Here is a 15,178-nt window from a genome sequence, read left to right on the forward strand (position 1 = left end):
TGGGTGGCACGGTAGCACAGCGGTTAGTGCTTGTGCTTCACAGCTAGAAGGTCCGGGTTCGATTCCCACCAAGGACGGGGCCTTTCTGTGTGGAGTTTGCATGTTCTCCCCGTGTCTGCGTAGGTTTCCCCTACCACTAAAAACATGTACAATAGGCCAGGATGTATGAGAGTGTGTTTGAGAGTACGCATGGGCTACAATCCGGTGTGGCTTGTTCGTTAACTTGCTCTGTCCCTACCAAATAAACCATAAATAAATAAATAAATACACAGATCAGACACACAATAATGAGCTACTTCCAGTTCCATAGAAAACACAGCAACAAAACACAACTTTATCTGAATCTTCTGCTGAATTAATAGATTAAAGGCCAAGAACTGTTTTACACCGAAACAAAATGATATCTCAATAATTCTCCATTTTATACTTAAAATAAGTGGCTAAAACCGGACCCTCCGACGATATAATTCAAGAAATCTACATTATGGAAAACTTTTCGTGTTTTACAAAATCTGGACAAATTGGACTGAGTATGTCAAACCCAAAAGGTAAGACTTTGTATGAGTTTTCAGTCAATGGAAAACATTTCTGTACAGGTACTCTTCCCATAGTTCCCAAATAAGCCTTCATTATGTATAGACATTTTTTATTTTTTTTGATACTGTCAGAAAGGTATTACTCAAGACAGTCCGGAGTAAAAATAATATTTCTGTGTGATCAGATAGAGCAGGTTACAATCAGTAAAATCCCATTATAGTCAATACGGCTAAAACACCGTTGGACCCGGAAGTGGAGCGATGACGTCATCACCTAACATGCTTCTCCTCCGCCATGTCTCCAAACTGCTATCGGTGCCACGGCAACCGAGAGCTTGAGACTTACGTGAGATCAGGACGAAGACACCACAGATGAAAGAGATATTCGCTTTTAACTACATTTGCCTGGCGGTTTTGTTTGACATGTTGTTGTTAGCGCCGTGCTAAGGAATATAACTTGAAGCAGTTCATCCAAGGTCCTTTCCTTGCAAAGACGATCTACTCTCTAACCCAGGGGTAGGCAAAGTTTGCTTTGTGGAGGGCCGATTTTCGAAGTAACCCGAAGTAAAGCTTTCACTTTCAACAAATGCCAGTTGTACGTCATATACGACTTAAGTGGCTGTTCTGCAAAGAAATGTAAAGGAATTGAGTACTTGAACCTCTTGCCTTAACCGAGCACATTCTCTCCAGTCCGGCTTTACCCAAATCAGAAAGCTTTAGGAGCTTAAAGCCTAAGCTAAGACCTACAAAACTGATTGTAACTTTTTGTGCCGTTGCTTTTTTTGCTGCGTTTTCATTCTTTTTCTCCATTGATTTTTGTCGTGTTTTTGTCGTCCATTTGTTCCTTTTTTGTCACTTATTTCTCGCGTTTTGTCACTTTTATTCGTAGCTTTTTTTTTTTCCTTTTTGTTGCGTTTTCATCCTCGTTTTGTTGCTATATTGACACTTTTTTTCAAGAAGCTTTTACATTTGGGTAAAGCCAAACTGGAGAAAATGTGCTTGGTTCAGGTGGGGTTAAGAGACCAACAGGGTTTTGATCTCTGATTTATGTTATTTCTCAACTTCATTGTGAGGGCCAGAGCTTCAATGCTGGAGGGCCGGATTTAGCCCCCGGGCCTGACGTTGCCTACCCCTGCTCTAAGCAATAGAGAAGCATCAGCCATTTCATGTTTAAGCGCCTGTCCCTAAAGCCTCCACAGTCAGTGTTTATGCTGCCGTTAAGCTGAGCCTGGCATCAGCTGCAGTCTCCGTATAGTGGCAAACAAATGGTATCGCATCTATGAAGATAAAACAACCAACAACATACAACTTTCAGTCAAATCTACGTCCCCTGGCTTCAATTACAGAACCCCAATAAAACTGCATAATCCGAGGGGGAAAGTGCTATTTTAAACTATAACATGGCAAGATCTCAACTTTGTCACTCAACTTTCAAGATAGCTCCTCTCTGCTCCTTTTTACATATTAGGAAGCAAAGTAAAAGAAGGTATAAATCTTTTGTCTGATGCAGAACCATGTCAAATATTGCATTAGTTGTAATTTTGTGACATATTATGCAGCAGAGTCCCCTAATCTACGCATTGTCAAAGCACTAAGCGTATTTTTCCCTTAAAAGCTCAACAGAAACCATATCTGACAAACAGACGAGCCAGAACCAAAATGGAATATCGAAATCTGGGATCCCAGTTTGTGGAGCCGTGTTTTGCGGTTGTTTACCCTGGTATCGTGGCAGACATGTTGAGCAGGACAGATCTCCACTGCTGTCGATTATGGAGCTTCCAGATCCTCGCTGTTCCATCTCGACTCCCACTCACGAATCTGACAAGACAATGCGCACAAGCGTTAGACACACACACACACGCAGAGCTGCACGATTCAAGCCGATTGTACTTGTGCTGAGGTTTAAATTTAGTACAAACCTTTCGCTCGTGTGGCAAAACTGAATGCTATCCACTTTGTCCTACAAAAAAAAAACAGACAGTGGAAGATTTGAGTTAGGATTCAGGAGCCAGCTGTGTTTAAAAAGGGAACAGATTTGTCTTACTGTGTGCTCGTGAAGTTCTGAGATCTTCTCCGGGCTGCCACCTCCCAGGTAATATATTCTGATGACGTCGTCTGTGCTCCCCGTTGCCAAGAACATCCCACCTGGAAGATTTGTGAATGGGTAAATAATTGATAGCCAAGCAATAAAAACATGCCAATGGTCAACAGTGACGATCAATGATTTATTCACCGGGACTGAAGGAGGAGCAAACAGTCTGGACGCCGGGTCGAGGCCGCTCTGTGAATTTTATGGGTCGGTCACTGGAAAAGAAGTACAATTTTGTGTAGTTTCTCAGCATTAACCAACAAGTAAAATGGTCTAGTCATTGTAATTTATCCAAGTACATGTATTTATGCAAAAAGTCACGCTCTAATATTTTGTTGGATGCCTTTAGCTCCGACTACAGCAGCCATTCTCTCTGACATTATTTCAATAAGCTTCTGAAATGTATTAATTTTTTACCAAGATCCTGCAAGAGAGTCTGAATGCGGTCAACGGGAGAGTCACGTGATCACTGGAGCTTCTCTTCTCCAGAGAAAATGACATCACCTCCTTTTTTCCCCCCGCAACATTTATTTCAATAAATCTCAATAAGACACCTATTGTAAACTCCACTATCCTTAAAGGAACAGGCCACTGTTTTTCCATACTGAGATATGTTCTTAGCTGAGCTTAGACGAGTTGATGCGTACCTGTCTGGTCTTTGTGCGTGCGCTCAGCTCAGCTCCAAACTGGGGTGAAGTTGGAAGCTACCACGGTCTTTGATGGGCACGCATGAAGATCAGACAGGTACGCATCAACTCGTCTAAGCTCAGGTAAGAACATCTCAGTATGGAAAAACTGTGGCCTGTTCATCTAAGGTTAGGGTTAGGTTTAGGGTTAGTGTGGATTCGTTTAAGACAGCATTCCCCTCCATTGGCTGCATCCAGACAAATCTTGTATTGATGCTGGGAGAGTGTGACCACTGCACAAAGCCTTCTCCAGCACATCCCAAAGAGTCTCAATAGGGTTAAGATCTGGACTCTGTGGAGGCCAATCCATGTGTGAATGAAAAATGATGGAAATTATGTCACATGCTCCCTGAACGACTCCTTCACAATGTGAGTCTGATCACAGAAGAAGAAATCCATTGGTGGAAAAACCTGGTCATTCAGGACGTTCAGCTGATCTCATGCTTTGGTGCTAAACCTAGACCGGGCCAACTGCCTCACCACTCACACTCTACCAACCACCAAAGCTCTTGTCAGGTTTGAAGTACAGTCAGTTTGAAGCAGAAAACTCCAAGAATAAAATAGTATATTTTCTTTATCAGCTTAGTTTACACATTCATAACCTGGCCATTCAGTCTGGTCGTCTGACCACAACCAAATCCAAAACCGGAAAGCTTTTTAATGCTCCAACTGCAGATGCAAATTTGTAATGCGGCACTTAAATGTGAAAGACTCTCACATCACGCATGATTCAGAACAAACTTTAGAACTTCTCTCTCCTGTAATTACAATAAACTAGTAGTTTGAAGGTTGATTTTGGCATTTTTAAAGTACTGAACCACAGTGAGCCGCAATGTTTGACAGACCATGTGTTTCTTTGATTGGTTAATCCTTCTTTCAATCACACCCTGAAGAACCCAGAGATACAGCAGATTCCCAGACTACACGACTTTGTAAAGGGTTGGAAAAGCATGTAGTCATTTAATGCAAAGAACAGCGTAAAGATCCCATATCTGCACAAACGTCTGGGAGATGATCGAGCTCTGTATGGTCTATTGTGAAGCACCTACAGTGCAGCGTTGAATATCTGAGAAGCTGGACCCACCTAAAGTTGGTGTTGTGAGCGTCCCACTGCCAGAAGCAGACAGTGGCGTCAGTCCCGGTGGACAGCATGTAGCGTTTTGAGCCCTTGGCAAATGGTGAGAACTGAAACAAACACATGTATTTTAAACCAAATGGAAAACAATCCACCCAACCTTTAACTGTAAATATATGATATATACTGTACCTGTAAGGAGGTAATGGATCCACTGTGGCCCTGCAGCACAGCCACAGGGGCACAGGTTCGAAGGCACCACACACGGATAGTCTTGTCACAGCTCCCAGCCGCGATCAGCGTGTTTTCACAATTCACGGCCAAGTCTGTGATCTCAGCAGAGTGTCCTCGCAACGTCGCATGGAGCCTTCCATCGAACGAGGACCAGATCTTCACCAAACAGTCGTCCGAGCCCTACAACGGACACGAAAGGTCTCAGCGCCACGAGCAGAAGCTACAGTACAGACCCAGCCTTAAACGAGCACTTCAATCCAGATGAGAAGGGTCTGGATGCAGCCGCTAGAGGGGCATGTGATCAGTGGAGCTCCACACCTCCACAGGAAATGACATCACCTCCACTACTCCAAGCTAAACCTAAGGACAGTGCAGTTTACTAAAGGCATCTTATTGAGAATCATCTAAATAAGAAGTGGTGGTGGTGATGTCATTTCCTGTTGAGCTCCACTGATCACGTGACCCTCCTTCTGCGTCCAGCCAGTCTCGATCCAGATAGAGGACAGTCTTACCGTGAATATCCTGAGACCGGTGCGATCGAAGGCGATACAGTAGACGGCGGAGAGGTGGCCCAGGATGCGCCGGTGCAGACGCATGCGCTCGTAGTTGCTGACTGGGTTGATGGAGCCAAACCTCTGGACTCCCGTCAGCTCTCTCCCTCTGTGAACCTTCACTGTGAATGAAAAACACAAGCAGCAAATGGTTTAGATGTGAAAGGATCGAGCTTTATTATTGTACATTATTGTATGCGATCTGAAAGTAGAGTAATTGCTTTCTAGTACATTTTTTCCCACGTTAAGTTGCACATTTTAGGAAAGTACCAGTAATCTTTTTTTCTGATAAGCACTGCTTCTCTGATCAAGACTCAGTTCCTCTTAGTGCACATTCTAAACATGCCTAGATGTTTAAAGGAGATGGAAATGAACCGCTAAGCTAATACACAAACCACATGCATTTCAAAACATGTTTGTGGATTGATCAGTTTTACACCTGATCAAACTACTCTCTCGAATCCTGATTAAGGCCACTGCCAGGCCGAGACGAGCTGGTGCGTATTTATGTCTCTTTATACACAATATATTAAAGCCTTTATAATTCTTTCTATACAACAGTGTTTGGATTATTGTTGTCTTTGGGGACAGCCACAATGAAGTACACTTTACATATTTAACTCAAAGAACAAGCGTCAAACTATTCTCTTCTCGTGACTCTTTAAGCAGCCCTAGGTTTAAAGCAGTACTAAGTAACTCTTGCCCCTAGAGGCCATAAGCGCAACTGCAGGTGTCGTAGCAAGTTGCGATTTTTTTACTTATTTATTGTCTTTGAGAGTAAATACTACGCTGACAGAAAAGGCGAAGGGAGTGAGGGATATTGTACATCCAATTATACAATGGAAATCATTTTTTTTCACTCAAATTTGGCTGTACAAACTGTTTAAAGTGACGTTAGCCCACAGTTAGCTTTGCCCGTTAGCATGTTAGCTTCTTCGTGATTCTATTAGTGTGTATTGGTGGCTCCGGTCCGGTGGCAGTCAAGTTGCAAACATGGTTTTCTGGTCAGGGACACCAGGGGGAGATGAAAGACCATCCAATCATCCCATAAACACTTGTTTTACCCCCACAGGGACCACGAAAAGGATTTATTAAGGTAAACACGTTACTTAGTACTGCTTTAAACATAGCACACTTTAGGGGTATCCAAAACACAGAAGCAGATCTTTGAATTTACCGAGTGGTAGAGGTTTTTTGCAGTTCAAAGGCCTCTCTGGTGGTCGTCCCCTGTGTAGGGCTGCATATGATGAAACTGTAAACCGCACATTCTCGCATTCTGGAAGAGAACATAAAAGAGGCACGTTACAATGGGATGAAGAAAGACACAATGAGTATCCTACATTTATTGTCAAACAGGAATGATGTGCACCTTTTGCTGTCCGAAGCATCGACTGCTTCCCCGAGCCCAGCAGTGAGTGCACGCCTGGGACACAGGATGGCACCTCTTTGTCAAGAAGTGGCCCGATCTGTTGGCATATCTTAAGCAAATGGTCCGGAGCAATGTGCCTGTTGCCTGCAACCTGTGATAACAAAGAAGACATTATATAGTAATGCGAAGGGTGTGAGGACAATCCTTCTCTGTGTAAAGCTTGTTTTTGATTCTGTTGTGATTCGAGTACAGAGTGTCTGATGTGTTTGTTTTATGTTTCTATTTTTCCCTTCTTTTGCAGTAAAACCAGTTGCCCCTTTGGGTACATGAAATAAAGTGAAGTGAAATGAAGTGAAGGGCTGCACGTAAGAAGAAAAATGTGATATTTAATAACTATTGAGTGTTGCAATAATGATATTGTTACAACTACAATATTCTACTCAATAATTTCAACACAGCGTCCAAGTTTGAACAAGCACCGAAAACAATATGAGTGTATGTCCTCAAATTGTGCCAAACAAGACATTTAATTAAAAAAAATGGAAATCAGGATCAAACGCAAACCATGCATGTTTTACACTGTGTAAGCCAAAAAATTTGAATCTAAGTTTAATGAAAGAACTCTGTTGGAGGGCCGGATTTGATGAGATAAGATAAGATGATACTTTATTGATCTCACAGATGGAGAAATTGCATAACATAAATTTACCGATTCCTGACCTGCAGTTGTGTATTGCAAAATCACATACAACCTCAGGCCCTCAAGACGATTTAGAGAAATAATATTGAGCAAATCAGAGATTAAATACCTGTGTTCAAGAATTAAGAACACGGAAAACACTGTCAACAGGTTTAAAATTTCCTGGCAAAATTATCCCAATAGGTCCTTTATGATGTACAATGCTGGCATTTGCAGAAAACAACACTTTCCTTTGAGCTACATTTGGGAGGTTTGGCCCTCGGTGTTTTAGGGGCGAAGGAAACCGGCCCTTCCCGACACAAACTTTCCCAACCCTGTGTTGCAAAATATAATATTGCAGCAAAGATAATTTGACAATATACTGTGCAGCTTAAGCAATGTACCCTACAGTTGTAAAGTCTGGGGTCACCCAAAGCTTCTCTAATCAAACACCACAGTTTTCAACAGTGCGAGTATAATCGCACGAGGGTTTTCTGATCATCAGTTTCCCTTTAACACGATTAACTAACACAATGTTCCGTTAGACACTGGAGCGATATGTCTCTGCACATGTATGTAGGCATAAGGGCTGGGACGATACACTTTTGTAACGATCCGATACATATCACGACACCCAGGGGCTGATACGTATTGTGATACAGTAAGTAATTATAACAAGTGATATGTTTGCCTGAAAATGTGTAAAAAGTCATGTGTCCAAAGCTTACAAACCAAATGCCATTTGACTTTTACTGAAATGTTCAGACTGAAAAGTGCATTAACACAAAGTGCTGTGTAACTGTTACTGGAAAAAAACAGTGTATGATAAAAAAAAGCGCCTCCAAACACAATGAAAGTATTGCTATACTTGATAAAGTATCGATACTTGCATTGCAGCACAAAGTATTGCGATCCAAGTCCGATACGATATTTTGTCCCAGCCCTAGTAAGTATTCCATTAAAAATCACCCGTTTCCATCTAGAACAGGCATTCACAACATTAACAATGTCTAGCCTCAAGACTGTATTTCTGATTCATTTATTGTTATCCTCATTTTAAATTGATCTGTGCTTTTCTTTAAAACATTCTTAGAACATTACCATATTTTAAGTGACCCCGAACTTTTGTGCGGTCGTGTAATGCGGCACAGTAGCACAGCGGTTAGCGCTCGTGCTTCACAGCTCGAAGGTCTCGGGTTCGATTCCCACCTGGACGGGGTCTCTCTGTGTGGAGTTTGCATGTTCTCCCTGTGTCGGCGTAGGTTTCCTCCGGGTGCTCCGGTTTCCCCACCACTAAAAACACCTACCACTAAAAACATGTGCAATAGGCCTGGATGAAAGTGTGTGTTTGAGAGTCCGCATCGGGGACGACGGATGGAAATGAGCCTATGGTTACGATCTGGTGTGGCGTGTTTACATGCATGAGTCCCATGTTTGTTCATTAACAAGTACTGTCCTGACCAAATAAACCAGTAAATAAAATAATATTTAAAAACAATCACACTATTAAAAGGAAATTCGCTACATGCTTTACAAACACTCTCACAATATAAACAGCAGCAGACCACAATATTAAATAGTAGCATGTTTTTTTGTTTTTTTGCTATTTCCTGACAGCTGTGGTGTTTTCATGTTTCTCTATCTCACACATAACCGGTGGCGTGGCTTATTATGCAAAATCCTCTCCTTTTATTGACCAATCAGGGCTCGGTTCCCATGCAAAACAGTGCAGTGACAGTGAATCCCCGCCTCTGATTGGCCACGACTCCCGTCTCGACTCCACGGCAGCCTTTACAACCCGCCCTATCCGCAGTACAACCGTCGGGCTAAACATTATTTAACCTTAGCGTTTGTCAAAAGCGATATTCAGCGTGCGCGTGCCCCCCCCCCCCCCCCCGCGCGGCCCCCTCGCCTGCACCGCGCGTGTTGCGGTAACGCACTAACGCGTCCGCGGTTAAAGTCAGCGCAGCCTCCGCGAGCGCCATGCTCAGAGAGGATCAGAACAAAGAGCGTAAACAGCACGGAGCGACTGTCACAAGACAATGCACGAACACACCGCCAACTTCACGCATGCAAAGTGAAAACAAACTCACCACATCTTCGTAGGATCTCGGGTGCTCGTTCCCCTGCCAGTCCAGTCTCCCGGGCAAGAGCTGTGCAAAAAAAAAAAAACACACACCCGGGTGAATCAGCGATACAGAGCACGGGGGCAGCTGGCAGCGGCGCACGGGCACGTCAAAACCACCGAGACATAAACACGGCGGAGGCGAAAGTAACAACTTTTAATGCCCGGACGCGGCTGAGGCGTTCGGGCTGCGGAGAGATGAGACACGGGAAAGACAGCGCGCGGACACTCACCTGATGTTCCTCCAGCTCACTCGCCAGCACCTACGCACGGGGGGCAGAGATAAGAAGGGCTCGCGTTAGATTGTCTCTCCATTAACGCGATTATCAGGCAACTATTTGGAAATGCAGGACAGTGTGCCAGTCAAGACACGCCAGCTCACCTCGGCTGCTCTCCGACATGGACCCGTGGTTAGAAAACGGGATACGAGGTAATACAGCTCTGAAACGGAACAAAGCGAACGGCAATAAGCGACAAAGCGGTTGTATCAATTAACCACAGCGTTAACTAACTACACTGGGCTTCAATTAGGTTTACTTCTGCGGCTTACCCGACTCAAGGAGCGAACTGTTCCGATTTTTGGCCATTGATTCGGCCGCGATTTGGAGAGTCGAAATAGATTTACCAGAACTTTATGGCTGTGTGAAGCTTGATATATTTAATTAATTTTGGTTCCAGCGCACTGGCCCCCTCCACAGTTGCTCCCGCTTTCTGTTGAGCCTGTTTGCAGTCGCCATTGGAAGGATGAGGCCTGAGCAATACGACTTACTTCCGCCACAGCGGAGCGCACACAGGAACCAGGGGGAGGGGAGACCCAACAAAAGATTATTATGCGCCGTCCTCGAGCGCGCTGTCATCTTTTATTAAACGTGTGCACGTGTTTCCTTGTCGAGATATATTGAGACTATTAATAAAAATAAATAAAGGCCGTTTAGATGGTGTAATTAGTTGCACAGACCGCCCCCTGGCAAGGTCACCAGCTCCTCACATGACGTCATCTGAAATTATTACGTTTTAAATGCGGTCTTAAGTTTATAACTTAGCATTTCATGACACAATTTGTCACTTTTCCATGTTTTAAATAGGTTCTGCACATTTACATATTTGCCTGCACGTTTAAAACTGCCATACAATGATGTGCCAGTCACTTTACACAATATAGGCTTGTTTTCAACTCTGAGCTCCTCCTAAAATAAGAAAGATAATCACTTTGCTGATTTGTACCAACTTTACAAGTTTATTTCTTTTTTCAACTTTTTATTTGAAATTGTACATTGTTCAAGAAATCCAATAAACATAGGAATTCCCCAAATACAATGATCCTTGAAGGATTAGCAATGACACAACGAATACACTTTAGGCACAGTTCAGAACATGCGGTTCATTCTTAAATGTACCATTAAATGCAAAGAAAATATTGGTTTCACAGCACCTGTGCATATTCTTTTAATGCTGACAAAAAATATATATATAAAAAAAAAAAGATACAAAGATATGAAACCCTACCTCCAGTTGTACTAAATACATTTCAACAAAAAGCAATGTAAAAAAGTATAGCATACAACACGACTGATCACCTTTCAAAGACGCTAAAACACTGGAATCATAATGAATGAATTAAAATCAAACAGTACAGGTTACAAAACACCTCTGGAAATGCCCTCGCCCAGGTTTCCCAGTTCAGTGAGTGATTTCTGATAAAGAACAAAACTAAAATCTAAGGCCACAAAGCTAGAAGTATTCCCAACACAGACAAACTTCCCTTCACTGGAACCACAAAACTGGAGTTTGCAGTTAAAATATCCCTAAAAACACTGCCGTTTTAAGAAAATAGAGATTCTCTGTGCTGCCTACAAATAAGGTAGAAGGTGGTGGGTGACATCGAGGATTTACTCCGCTTTCTCTTCCTCGCCCGCTTCCTCCTCCTCCTCAGCTGCGTCCTCCTTTTCATCAGCCTCGGCCTCAGCCTCCTGCACGAACAACTCCGTTAGTTTTGGGACATTTTAGTACTGCAGCTCATAGTTACATTATTATTGATAGATTAAGCTTTTTCTTCTATTAACCAATTGATTGTTAGATGGCAAAAGGTGCAAGAATATGAACGCCGTTATCCAATGACCCTCTGATGAAGCATATACATAATTATTCTTGATTAGTGTTGATAATAAAACATTCTCTGAGCATAGAGCCGGAGCGTATTCTCCTGTAAGCAATTACAGCTTGTATGAAAGACATTTAAAGAGCCGGGCTGCACTTCTGCATCTTTCATGAGTTGCCTGGAGCGCCCTCTGTTGGCAGCCGGGGGAAATCAAACTAGTAACAAACCGTATGATGGCACAGTGATAAAAACATTGGATTCTATATTACGCAATGAAAACCAGGAAATACAGATTGAGCACTTCAGCTGTAGAAGAAATAAAACTAAATTGATCAGATTTAAACTGTGTGAATGAAGCAAAGTTGTACTGCAGCTTCATTATGCTTTTAAAGAAGTTACAGCATCATAAACTTTGATTTGATACGTCCTCTACCAATCACAATTATCCATCAACATACCTCCTCCTCAGCCTTGGTGTCTCCATTCTCTGCAGGAGCTGGAGCCGCTTCTTCCTCCTTCTCCTCTTCCTCCTCCTCGGGCTCCTCTACTTTCTCTGCAGGTGCTTTCTTTGCTTCCTTAACCTTTTTAGCTTTAGGAGCAGGAGTCTGCCAGAAAATATAAGAAAATACTTTCAAACCAATGTCCATTATGCATATTTATTCTGAGTATCTGAGAAGGTTTGCTCTTTTTCTAGCATTTCCATCACACTTTAACAGAAGTTTTCAAAGTTGTCATCTAAACCGGGTTGTTTAAAGTTGAAGACATTACACCTCTCGCCCAAAAGGTTCATGTGACCTTCATTTTAACTGGATAGTCCCACTGAGGTTCAGGGGATTATTTTGAGTGGAGTCCGCAGTTTCCGCGCTAATCTTCTTCAGTTTGACAACTTTGAAAACCTCGACAGTTTTATGAATAACAATTTCTGTACCTTTTTCTTCTCAGGCTCGGGTTCTTTCTCCTACAAAACACAAACATTTTAGACAATGTAAAAGGATAAGTTAACGAATCAAAATTATTCAGTTTCAAAGGGCACAAGGACTTACCGCCAGACTCAATCTTGCCGACTTTCTTCTTGGCTGAAAATGGGGAGAACTGTTAAAATCTACCTTTAATTAATTAAATTTACCTTTAATGCCTTTAATCTGTTCTCAGTTATTAATAATGAATATAGTACATCTCACATAACTGTTATTATGATTAGTAAAAAACATTTGGTGCTTGTGTTGGGCCAATTTCTCCTTATCAAAACAAGAGCTGCCACATCAGCTGCTCTGGCGCCCCCTGCAGGCGTCCGTTAACGGCGCAACCACAGAGTACAGGGCTGTAAAGTGTTAAAATGTATCCATATTCTACTGCGCTCACTTGGGGAAATGATTCGGCACATCTTAACCAGAATGGCGTCTTTGCACCAAACTACTAAAAAAAAAATATATATATACTTTTGCCCAAAATATGACATCACAGGTCAGCTGACAACAATGAGAACAAAATGTTCATTTGGTTCAGAAAGTAGTGTGATGCCTTATAAAACCAAAAACAATGCATGTGTGCGTTATACATACCTCCACAGCTACTTCAGCCTCAGTTTTAGACTGAAAAAGAAAAGGAGAGGATTATAAATTAGACAAATAAAGTCCTGTGCAGGAGTGAGTGAAAGTGGGTGTGTGAGGCCGAGGGGGGATGGGCACCCTTCTCCCTCAAGTCACAAAGAAAATGTACAGTCTTCGAGGAGGGAAGGGGGTGCAGCGTTCAAATTTTATCTTTTAAAATCGGAAATGACTGTGCATTTCAGACATTTCACTGGTTTTAAAGCTTTAAACATCGTGGAATCCAAAAAAGGAGCACACGGTGGTTCTGCACAGTGGAACACGGTGGTACAGTAGCATCCCACAGCATGTGCGAATGGCTCGAATCCGTGCGCCAAACAAACAATGCCATCAAATCTTTGGACTTTTATTACATATTTCTGGACCAACCCCAACCGGGCGTGTCGGTCTTAACTGAAAAAATGTGCACCGACTTCCCAGTAGAAAAGGGCTAAACACCTCCAGGGTAGGCGAGGTTGCAGGACAAATATTAACCACACTTGTTGGCTTCGCAAACACATTCACAAACCGGTACTTATGGGTCCGCGCGGAAAAGAAACGTGAAAAGACATGCACGGCCATATTTCTAAACGCTTGAACATGGGGGAAGACGATGCATGTTGAGGCTGCACGTCGAGCGGCAACACGCCCCTTTGTTCTGAAGTTAAGTTAAAAAAAATAAAATAACAAAAAACCGATGCGTTGGTAAATAATGCGCGTAAAAGCCTTATAACATCCCCACGATAGCAGTGAGAACACATGCTCCGTGTACAGTGGGGGGTTCTTGCACGAGCGGACTGCACGCGCCGCGCAGCACCAAGTAAAAAGGCGCCACTTTTCCTGTATCAACAGGGCAGCCACGACGGACCTGAGCACAGCAAAGGTGCGCCACACACGACTCCCGGGGACCAACAGAGTCCCACAAAGCACAGTTTACTCACGCACACGTTATCTAAACCAACGCAAAGCAGGTTTAAACTACAGCTACATTCGCTGCCTTTGCATTTTTTAAAGCCCATACTGTAAATCCTACTGTAAAAAAAAAAACCCAACTCCAACAAAAGGTGAACTTACTTTCTTCCGTGGCATGTTTGCTCGGGTTGTCGTTCGGGTCGAGAGAGAGAAGAAGAGGGGAGGACAATGGAGTGCTCAGTTGCAGCTGTGCATAAACTGAATGTAAAGCCAGTGAAGAGGGCACCTCAACATAAAGCACCTCCCGAGGACTGAGCCGCGTTCGCTTTCACACACACACACACAGTGCGCGCATTACGCACACGTCCGAGCAGTACCAGAACTAGCTGAAACCGGATTGGATCCCACCTCACGGTATATTTCGTCCCTCGTCCTACCAACCCGGCGGGGAAGAGCCTCCACCCGCCCCTCGCCTCCAGTGATTGGCTTTGCGGTCCGGGCCACACGTTTTCAAACTATAACAACTCACCTGTGTGGGCAGGGGCGCACGCCAATCACTGCAGCGGCTGCCCCGGCGGCCAGCGCGCTTTCTCTCCTTCCCCCCCAAAAGTTTGCTCAGCACATGTGCAACAAATTTGGAGCTGTAATGTAAAAGAAGCGGCGGCTGACCAATAAATGACTTGAGATTTTAAGTATTTACTGTATGATTTTTGTGTGTGAATGGCATGATTTGTAGTGAAGCAATGTATTTCCCTTTCTCCTTTTCTTTGTTTCCCCCATATATTTACATAATTTCTTGTTCTGTGCATTTTTAACATAATTTACATGCATTCTTTGTAGTTAATTTTCGTGTATTTGATTCAATTCATGCTCCAGTAAAATACATTATTGCCTATAAATGCCCTCCGAGATTATTTCAAATTATTTAAAGGTGGTACGTAAGTCTTATATGAAAATTGTTTAAGTCAAAGTATTTTATTTTAAACAGTTTCTAAAACGTTTTGCTGCTTGATCTTATGCATATTATTATTATTATTAATTTATTATTTTTATTTATTTTTATTTGTTTTATCGGGGGCTCTCGTACACGGTTGGCATGGTGATTTTGGGGGTCGCGCGGCCAAAATAACATGAGGAAGAACGGTCCCTGGCCTATCTTTTTGTGTAATAATAACCTATATCGATGACATATCGCTCATTAATTAACTGGTATAGGTTTAATGGTTTAATTCCGCGTT

General features: G+C 42.9%; 2 protein-coding genes across 2 annotated transcripts in view; both read right to left on the reverse strand.

Annotated features, from left to right (window-relative positions):
• Positions 1 to 10,128, reverse strand: part of brwd1 (bromodomain and WD repeat domain containing 1) — a 32,057-nt gene extending 21,929 nt beyond the window's left edge. Inside the window, exons 1-13 of the mRNA XM_079573144.1 lie at positions 9,895 to 10,128; positions 9,727 to 9,785; positions 9,578 to 9,607; positions 9,313 to 9,372; positions 6,541 to 6,691; positions 6,349 to 6,447; positions 5,133 to 5,293; positions 4,579 to 4,800; positions 4,396 to 4,496; positions 2,770 to 2,840; positions 2,581 to 2,681; positions 2,456 to 2,496; positions 2,253 to 2,354 (exon numbers count right to left, since the gene is read on the reverse strand). Coding sequence (XP_079429270.1) covers positions 2,253 to 2,354; positions 2,456 to 2,496; positions 2,581 to 2,681; positions 2,770 to 2,840; positions 4,396 to 4,496; positions 4,579 to 4,800; positions 5,133 to 5,293; positions 6,349 to 6,447; positions 6,541 to 6,691; positions 9,313 to 9,372; positions 9,578 to 9,607; positions 9,727 to 9,785; positions 9,895 to 9,931 — 1,235 coding nt within the window. The 5' untranslated portion in view covers positions 9,932 to 10,128. The remainder of the gene's footprint in view (positions 1 to 2,252; positions 2,355 to 2,455; positions 2,497 to 2,580; positions 2,682 to 2,769; positions 2,841 to 4,395; positions 4,497 to 4,578; positions 4,801 to 5,132; positions 5,294 to 6,348; positions 6,448 to 6,540; positions 6,692 to 9,312; positions 9,373 to 9,577; positions 9,608 to 9,726; positions 9,786 to 9,894) is intronic.
• A 447-nt stretch (positions 10,129 to 10,575) lies between these two features.
• On the reverse strand, positions 10,576 to 14,117 carry LOC306970304 (uncharacterized protein; the record flags this gene model as incomplete). Its single annotated transcript, XM_079566220.1, has 6 exons — positions 10,576 to 11,314; positions 11,901 to 12,047; positions 12,371 to 12,400; positions 12,486 to 12,518; positions 13,005 to 13,034; positions 14,103 to 14,117. 6 exons carry the CDS (start codon positions 14,115 to 14,117, stop codon positions 11,234 to 11,236), a joined length of 336 nt encoding a protein of 111 aa, XP_079422346.1. The 3' UTR covers positions 10,576 to 11,233.
• Positions 14,118 to 15,178: the final 1,061 nt, after the last annotated feature.

The sequence above is a fragment of the Gobius niger genome, assembly GCF_951799975.1.
Source record: "Gobius niger genome assembly, chromosome: 1".
In the NCBI taxonomy this organism is placed as follows: Eukaryota; Metazoa; Chordata; class Actinopteri; order Gobiiformes; family Gobiidae; genus Gobius; species Gobius niger.